Raw genomic sequence first — 9659 nt, 5'->3', positions numbered from 1 at the left:
AACGCAAAAACAAGTAAAAAATTAACAAAAAAACTTAACGTGCTGCTTGAAAACGGTATAGGGTTGTAGACAGAGAGTGCGAACAAACACCAGCTTTGAAAATTTTATGTTTTTTTGCAAACTCAGTAGTAAAGACACACTGTGCACATTGCTAATAAAGTTTGCGGAGGGGAAGTGGGTACAAGAGGTCTGCATGATGGGATTATACGATTTCGGGGTGTTACCTACCATCACACAGTTTGCCGGGCTCAATAACATTCATCGCTAACAATCCCGGCATTGACCTTGCAAATGAGTGGGTATTGTACGCAGTAGAGAGTAATGATCGCCCACAGCACAGAAGGGTTTCGACTTGTAAATGTACATTGTGTGTGTGCATTAGAGATGATGGAAAGAGGGAGATCACAGATGATGAAGGGAGGGCAAAATTGAACGTTGATTGTGCACAGCACCGCCACTTGGCTCCCCTCGTTATTGGTGGCACTCTGGTTTTCCGCACTCCTCTATCATTTGGCGCATTAACCATTCCTCCCCCACCCCTTCCCCCTTCCCCCTTCACCTCTGCATACGGTTTCACAACAAGGAATTACGAATAGAGAGCGTGTTTGTACGATGTTAGTACGGGATACGTCAACGAATAAGTGACTAGACATTATGAAGGAACAGCGACAAGGGCTAACTTGAGCTAACTTTTGTAGAGTATGGTAACAGCACATCGTACTGTCAACGGTCTTTAATCAACATGCTCTCCTATCATGTTGGCAATTTAGCATACACAATCGCAGCTTATTGCCACCGATTGTTGCACGATGACAACGAACACGCGGGATAAGAATAAAGGTAGGGAACTTCGGGAATGAACGCGTGAGAGAAGCATAGGTTGATTTTCGTCTAGCAAATTTTCATGGTTGATGATTAATCGGTTCTAAATCAATTGTGAATCCTTGAACCTGTTTTTAAAAAGGAGCGTCTTCCATATAGGGGCCTAAAGTATAGTTATGCATTTTAGGAAACCACTTCCATCTTAATGATGAAAGGTTTATATGCACCACAGCAGGCGTTGGACAAAATAACACACAAAAAACAAACAAAAACTTGGGTTATTACAATTTGGAGTTTTTGTTTTCGTCCAAGACGGGATGGTAAAAATTTCACATGCCTTTGGACAGTGTATGGTTTTGGGGTCACGTCTTGTTAAGAGGTTTGCAAGTGAGGCCCTCCATGTTGATGTTCCAAACCGTGCTGTGGTAGGAGAACTATTATAATTCAATGGGATCGACGCCAGCGTAGCTGGAATCTTGCTTAACAAGGCAAATGCCCACAGCAAAGAGCAACTTAAAGACTTCATTATAGTCCACAATGACGAGACTCGGTACTGTCTGTGCCTTTGTTATGGCTTTTTCCCTTAACATGTCCAAGGGAGACCGAGCGGCAACACCGGACGGCCTCTTCAGCACGCGTCGTCCTCCTGTAACGACCTGACAAAACGCTTCACTGGACACCACTCACTGGTTTTTCTTTTTCCTATACCTCTCGACTGACTCGCAAAGCTTGAGCTTCAGTTTTATATAGCCCACGAAATAGAATTCAAATGATTTACCATAAGTGGTGCAAGTTAAACAATGCATTATTTGATGACGAATCCTTCAAGCATCATTGTCGGTCATTATATTTGACGTTTACTAGCCTATCAAATGGGAAATTTTAGTTACGCAGAAATAATAGGTAGATAAATGGGGCGTGTACTAGACGGATTCGCTATATTCGAAAGGTTTAAATACAATCTGTGCCTTTGCGAAAATGCAATTCGTAAATTGCGTTTTGCTATTTTGTCAACAGAGTTAGCTGCTTTTCTCGATATGTTTCAAGTAGGAGGCATTGTTTCCAAAACGAACATTTAGTTAAAAATAAAAATGAATTATCAATCGTTTCGATATAGACTACATGCTAAATGGCTGAAGTAGATATAGCCTTTGAATTCCCCGAAATAATGTTTCCACGTTCAAAGTTTGTCCAGATTTAAGAGATCTGTAAAGATTTTTGTAAAGATAGAGCCGACCATAGTTATTATCTTGTGGTTGCTATAACGTAGGTACTCTATTCCATCGCTATAGCCTACTATACAGTATTCTTAAAAACGATTGGTTTCTATTGGCTACATTTGGAAATCATTTGCTACCGTTGAGCCTCACGGTAAAGTGATTCGATAGGGCTGACGTATAGAACCATATCAATTCCTCCGTCTGGAATGGAAGTGCGCTATAATAAGTAAACGATGGTGAACCGGAGCCAAAGCTATTGCTTATATTTAAATGCATGAGTATACGTGTATGTAAAACCGGCAAGCGACAGGGGAAAATTGGCAATTTCTGCTGTGGATTCGTTTGAATTTCCAACACTTGTTTTCAATTTCATAGATTTGGGGAAGAGGGAGACTGTATGAGGGTTACAAACCGGCCCGAAGCATATTATACAGAATCAACAACCGAAATTGTATTGTGCTCTTTGAATTTTAATGTACGTATACAGAAATCGGAACAATATACCGCAACTCCAGCATATGATCAGTTTCGTGACATTTTTGGTCGCTTATAAAATCATACATTTTCAAACAATTTGCCCCGTAGTCTTTGCTGCTTCGGCGCAGATGTGGTAGCATGACAATCCCGGATAGCACAGTTGCCCATGGCGACCAATCAGCTTCCTTTACTGCGTCTAACTGGGTTGGCAGATTGTTCAGCATCTCTCGGCTTGTTTCCTCCCATCCGTGCGTGAATGTCAAACTCACCACCACGTCCTATAAGCATACGTGTAAATAGATGCGTACACCTAGTCAATAAAACAATCTTGCAGTCAGACTTACGTTTGCTTTCATCTATAGCTGGCTTTCACTTTCTTTCGCTTAACGGATAAACTGACAGTGCAAAGACGTCGCGGTGTTAGCCTGTTGTATTTTAAAGAAGAATAACGCAACAAGTAATCGAGACGCCGGGATAACTTTACCAGGTGTATACCAGTCTTGGACAATGACAGGAAAGATGAGATCTTTCTTCATTCGTGACTTACTTGGTGAATCAATTTCGGCTCCGAAACCTGACAGAGGTAAATTCCCCCCCCCCTTTATTTTAGACCCTGTGTCAATTGCATCAATGACCCCAATCCGATTGCATCAAATTGCAATCACTTGCGCATTTCTGTGAGAATGTTTTGTTTGAACAAATCCGTTGCATGCAATGATCGTAAGTGAAAGTATTGTAATAAATTACGCCGAGTAAGGTTGCCGTATCATGTCTCAGTTAAGAAAAACAAATAGTGGATGAAAACGGAGGGCAAATTACTGTGTCGGAAAAGAAAAAGAAAAAAAAAACAGAATGCTAATGAGTGATCAAAGACTTGCTGGCATAGAATATTTCGGATAAAAATGAGATTGTTAATTGGAGCGAATCTCCGGAGGTTCTTTGAACTGCACCAACTTGAGTGATGATGAGTAATCGCGCTGGAGGGTGGGAAAATCTCCCTGGTGTTGAGTAGACAAATTTCTCGACTACAACAAACAGTGCTGAGCGTACATGTAAAGAGGGGATACAAAAAATGTCGCTAATGACTACAAGACCAAGGTGTAAGATCAAGAAGCTGTAACTTCAAAGACAAGCGGACTTCTTTATTGTTTGTTCTGCACACTTCATCTTTCCTTCTTTCAATGACAACTGCTTTGCTTCTGCGATTTCATTCAGCACCTTGACACTCAACCCTTAAGTGTTTTAACGTTTGGGGCTTTCAGTCATTATGTATAGCCATGTGCAAGTTCATTAAAATATTACACCGGGCCTCTCTGCCTACGTCAATTTCCATGTATTCGAAACAAATTTTAAAAAACTAAATATTCATACGCAGTTGCGTACAGTCATGATTCGCAAATCATGAAAATATTAGCAGCTGCGATTTGTGGCGGTAGCTATACCAATCAGGAACCCGAAAGCAGCTGGGGGGGGGGGCGGTTAAAGCAAAAATTGAAGTCAATTTAGCTAGCAGTCTATGCTGTTGAAGTTTTAATGCACTGGCAAATGAACCACTGCAGATTATACTAAAAGAGTATGAAATGCAATCGCTGTACATCTACAGATTGGGACAACTTGACATAAATAAAGCAATATGCATACTGTATAAATACGTGTGTGAAACCATGACTAGCATATTGATGATAACTAACAACCGTCCTTAGTTTCATCTGCGAAAGAGCTTAATGAGAAATAAATGAGCCGAATTTAGATGACTATAGAGTATAGACTCAGTTGGGAGGCTGGTTGCGTTTGCTTGTTAGAAAGGGAAACAGCAACACACAAAAGAAATTGAAATAAAAGAATGTTTTCTGATGTGCGGATCTCGAAACCATTAAAGGTAATTAAGACACACAAAAGAGGAATAATTGCCATGCTGTGAATTAGTGTTTTTAGAAACATCAAAGAACCCCCGTCTTTCTCCCTTCCTGTTTCTTCCACGACAAACAACTCGGATTTTCGTTTCTTTTTTCCAGTTACCTCTCGACTCACTCGCCCTTTAATGGTATAACGTCCTCAGTTCCCTAACAGTCGCGTCATTCAGTCTCTCGCATCTCTATAAAAATCCTTTTAATACTCTTGATTTCTCTGCCGGGGTGTGTGGTGTGTGTGTGTGTGTGTGTGTGTGTGTACGCGTGCATGTCATCCACTCGACTCGTACTCAAGCGATAACTTGTTATACCAATCGTCTACACCCTATCAGACAAACGAATTCGTTTATCGTTATTTCACGTTCAGTTTTATGATCGTTATTCGCTTTCAGGTTTTGTTCATTTCTTTGAAAAGAAGCTTAAAACCATTTGGCTACGCCCTGCAGGTGTGTGATCGTTAGCTCAACGATTTTGTTTAATGTTCGACTGTAGGTCTATGAATTTTCAGTCGCTTGGGGCCATATAGACAATTTAAGACAGCTCAAGGAGAGGGATGTCGGCGTCAGCACCCTTACATATTTTCACGTTTCTGCCTTGGAATCAAAAGTCCAATCATGATACAGTTCAATAAATGATTTAATTGACGAAGCCACCGTTGGCATTAGACCACATCAAGCCGATTTCACTTCCAATTAATTCATCAATCAATATTTTCGCTCGAGTTTCACCAGCACATCAACACTTTGACGGTTTACAGTATATTGCCATGTTTGAATTGAAATGTGTTCTTTTCCTGACCGCCGTATAATCAACACTTCGACGTTTCTCATTGGAGTTATCAGACTTCAAAGTTTAATTTGTTTCCAGAAAGATTACCAGACAAATTTCACTGGTGGTTGCAGAAAACATACATAGTGTCAAACCATCTATTTTATTTTTTGAGACCACAGTGCCCGATTTGGAAATTAATAACAACATTCGAATCGCTTTGTGGTTTTCAATTATGTTAGCAATGCGGAAAATAACCTCAACAAGTTACGGGTCGTTTGACGGGAAAAATGCCGGAACAAGCTTGCTCTCTTTGGGCTACCTTCTAAATATACGTCAGCCTATATGGATTAAAAAGCTTCCGTTCCTGTTCGAGGCCTACGCATTCTTATCCACTTAATGCAAATTACGGAGAACGCTATAGAGAGCATGTAATAAGCTTTTGAGCTAAAATTAAATATAAAATGATATTGCTTGCTTTCTTGAGCTTTGATCATTTACATTTTCATTGGTTCTAGTCCTCTATTTGTCAAACATCATACGATGTGTTTCTAGCGCGTATCGAATTTGCTTGGGCACTAATAGCTGTAAGTGACTTCCGTGCAAAATGGAATGATTTTAAACACAAGATTATGTTCTCCATTTGGCATGTCGGATTTAACAGACGAAGATGACCTGAATTCGTCCAGTAATGACGAGAAGCTGTTTACCAAAACCACTCCCCCCTTGTATCTTAAGGAGTCTTCCGCGAATGGACAGCATAGTTTTAAGAAAGAAGAGAATCCATTCAGCCGCGTTCATCGCCGAAGCGCCGATCTGGAAGACGGTATGCACTGTGGCAACAAGAAGCCCCGAAGGCGTCGAACTGCTTTCACCCATGCTCAACTGGCTTTCCTCGAGCGCCGATTTCGATCGCAAAAATATTTGTCTGTTGCAGATCGGGGCAACGTTGCAGAGCTCCTCAATCTGACGGAAACGCAAGTGAAAACTTGGTATCAAAACAGGAGGTATGTTCACAAACCAAAAACAAATATAGCGTTCATGTAGAAATACTGTATGTCGATAGTTACTCGCACTTTCTGTCAAACCTTCATTTCAACGGCCTAAACACAAACTGATGGCTTTATAATGTATGCATAAATTGAACAGTAATTAGATTTCGTTACAGATTCTATAGTTGTTGCTTATTGGTAGCTACTAAAGAAGCATCTCGTCGTTTGATCTAGACGGATCGAGAAAATCCGGTCGAATAGTGTAACGAATAGTGTAACATCCAATTTACGAGAATTGGCGTTTTTGTTTTCCATGCTTACGACAGAACTATAGGTTTCAAAAGGTGAACAAGAGCACCGAAGGGTTTCCCGTTAGTATAAGATTTCAATATATAGCTAGGCGGTTCGAAGGCTGTCACCACCGTTATGTACACGTTCCTCTTCCGCCTTTCCTTCCTTCGTCAACGATATAGTCTACATGCATTCATACGTCTTTACCGGGTAACTGGTGAGAGCCGACTGATAGAAAAGTCTAAGGAATTTCCCGAATGTATAGTGTTTGATGCGATTACTATTCGTTCGTGTGTTTCCTGCACGAATACGCCGTTCCTTTAATCCTATATCTACATAGCGTTTCTTTCTGTGTCATGGTATAGTTTTCACTCTATTATTTTACAATTTCATGGTGTGAGAGATATGGAATACAATAGGCCAGCCGAGTTACAACTAAAATAGAAAGCAAGCAAATACATAGAGATCGTAATTGGAACAGCAATTTCTATTCATGACTCTGGTTTGTTGAAAAACTCGTTATTCAAAGTAGTGTGGCACTTCTATTCGAACAGTTTATACCAAAGACTTTCAGACAAGTGCATTTATTTTGCCTCATTGCTACTCGTGAAAAGCGGGCCTTTACGTCAAGGGCTACACTGTAAACAAAATGGGCCCCAAAAATAGGTAGGAAAAATTACTATTTTCGATTCCGTCGATTGGGTAATTCATAATTACCTAATTTCATTTCAGGGAATGGCTACTTAAAACCGTTAGATAGAAATTACCAATTTTATGTCATTTTATTACTCTAATTGTGTGTCGCTGTTTCAGAGAAGACATTTTCTACGATGGAACTAGAACCAAAATTCGCAGTCGCATGTCTTATCATTGCACCACTTTACTTACATTAATTATGTCTAGTTTTTAATTAACTGATGGTAAGATGCGTTGGTCGATCGAAATTTTTATTAGAAACTTTGCATTTAAGCTAAGATTTAGCACAAGCTAAAATTTTGTTTTCAACCACCGATAGACGATATACATTGATTTCATAAAGTTCAACCGGCGTATTTATTCGGATGTTTGGGATAGAGAAGCGGCTAAACGAAATCAACACCCCGAAAAATTCTAAGCGTGTTTCACAAATCGACAAATCCCTTACATTGAACTAACTGATGTGTAGGCTATACAGGGAAAACTACCTATTTTAAGAAACATTGCATGGAAAAGGCAAACGTTACTTAACATTGGGATTTCTTCAAAAATTTGAATTGCTTTAGACCTAAAATTTTCATTTTTTATAGAGTACAGTCAATCATAAAAAGTGGAATTTGTTTTTTGGCATCTAGCCGCCATCGATCACGATAGTAAACAGTATAGTCAATTTTATGTTCAATTTTACATCTTTTTACAAAAAATGAATGCTTAAACTTAAAAATCACCGAGAAAAAAAAAAAAAAAATTACAGAGGCCTAGTCTACAAGCAGAAGACAAAAATGTGTTTAGTGTTGGGCAGCTGGATGACATTACCGGCGCTTAGCACGCGTGATATGCGTAACGTATCTCATGAGACTGTCCACTGATTTGATAAGGTTTCAAAGAATGAAACGGTCAGATAGTCGTCAAGTGCGCTGAAATTCTTTTTTTGTTTTTGATTTACAGTAGTTTTTTACCCAGCTTTACTTGAATGAAAATCGAAATAAATTAGGGGGACGTTGCTGTGGTGCCGATCAAATGTGGATAGGCCTAGTCAATGTGTTTTGTTTTTGATGGCAAACACAAGTCATGGATTTACAATGTGCACTGGCACATCTATATTTTTCTTGAATAGAACTAAATGGAAAAGACAAGCCCAGCAACAACAGCAGGCGGACCCATCTATGGCTTCGTCCTACTCCGTTAATGCAACGCTACCTAACATGGCTGACAGTCGGTCGTCGGCTGCCTATTGCCAACCTTTGCTGTGCAGTAATGATGTTAGCAGGAACCCGGAATCGTTCTTTCCTTACATCCGGGCAATCCCAACTGTCTTTTCAACTAGTTGCCACTTTTCCTAACCTTTCTATGTAAATCCCTTACTACAACATAGCTATAATTATTGTTCTTTTCGTATTGTACCTATCTCGCTATTAACAAATGTACACGTCCTCTTATTTTATTTTATTTTATTTTATTTTATTGCAAAACTTAAATTTTTCTTGCTATTTTTGTTAAATATGCTCTTGTACGAGTATTCTCGTCTAAAAAATTTCACAAAACACTGCTAAAACATTGTAAATTGCTAGACATTCACCACTGCTGTGGTTGCTTGTTATCATATACCCTATTTTGAGTTTATTTTTGTTCTTTTTTTAGTTTAAAAGTAAATAATTTCGTATACAGTATGAACATCATATCACCATTCGCATTGTAGAGGAAAAAATAAAACACATTTCTTGAATTTATTTCTTTGCTAGGTGGTTTACATGCAAAGTGTTAGTAGGCCTACTTATTGCCATCACAGGAAACCCCCCCAACCAAATGGAAGTATGACTGGTCGGATTCCGAAGTTTGGTTTAGGCACTTTGATTTAAATGAAAAACATTAGGCCTAACCACCGCTTTGAATAGTTGATCAAACGGAACAATCAGACAAAATTAGCTTCAACATATTATAATAATACTATAGAAACCTGATTGACATGTAGGGCTTAGACGATCGACATTAACACCCGTATGTGTAAAGGAATGTCTGGAAATAAAGTTGATAGACGGATAGCTTGCAAATGTACGGATTATTAGACAATTTCTTTGTTTCTCTTCCTTTTCGTAAATTTTCTTTACGCTTCAGAGGTTTCCCTATGCGTGCATTGTCTGGCCTCATCAGGGGTCGGCGCATTCATTGGGCGACTCCCCCTATTTCTCTTAACAGGACTTTGGTGCGGTGTGACAAACAACAGAGGGCTGGAAATAAGCAGGACAGGGGTCATGCAAATACCAAAGAGAAATGCCGCTTCAGGTTAGTCTGGAAATTCAAATACAGTTACAGTAAATGACTTCGCTATCAAAATTTGCGTAATACAGCCCATAACTAATTTGGTAATTAATATTGAGCTCCAAAAGTATTACCGGTCATCTCCTAATAATAAGCAACATTTTCTAAAGGTAGGACAGTGGGCTAGTCTACTTAAAACATTTTTTCCTGTTTGCTAAAGCTAT

The 9659-nt window shown here is 39.3% G+C and overlaps 1 protein-coding gene and 1 long non-coding RNA gene across 2 annotated transcripts; one reads left to right on the top strand and one right to left on the bottom strand.

Annotated features, from left to right (window-relative positions):
* Positions 1-2471: 2471 nt before the first annotated feature.
* LOC123475879 lies at positions 2472-2990 on the bottom strand. The gene is made up of 2 exons (XR_006651426.1): positions 2864-2990; positions 2472-2797 (listed from the first exon to the last, which is right to left on the bottom strand). It is a non-coding gene; the product is annotated as an uncharacterized LOC123475879 (long non-coding RNA).
* LOC116927663 (barH-like 1 homeobox protein) lies at positions 2969-9444 on the top strand. The gene is made up of 3 exons (XM_032934707.2): positions 2969-3102; positions 5862-6204; positions 8294-9444. Exons 1-3 carry the CDS (start codon positions 3027-3029, stop codon positions 8517-8519), a joined length of 645 nt encoding a protein of 214 aa, XP_032790598.2. The 5' UTR covers positions 2969-3026; the 3' UTR covers positions 8520-9444.
* Positions 9445-9659: the final 215 nt, after the last annotated feature.

This window comes from Daphnia magna, linkage group LG9 (assembly GCF_020631705.1).
Source record: "Daphnia magna isolate NIES linkage group LG9, ASM2063170v1.1, whole genome shotgun sequence".
Classification (NCBI taxonomy): Eukaryota; Metazoa; Arthropoda; class Branchiopoda; order Diplostraca; family Daphniidae; genus Daphnia; species Daphnia magna.
The sequence above is the reverse complement of the archived record's forward strand: the minus strand, read 5'-3'. Positions and strand labels throughout refer to the sequence as shown.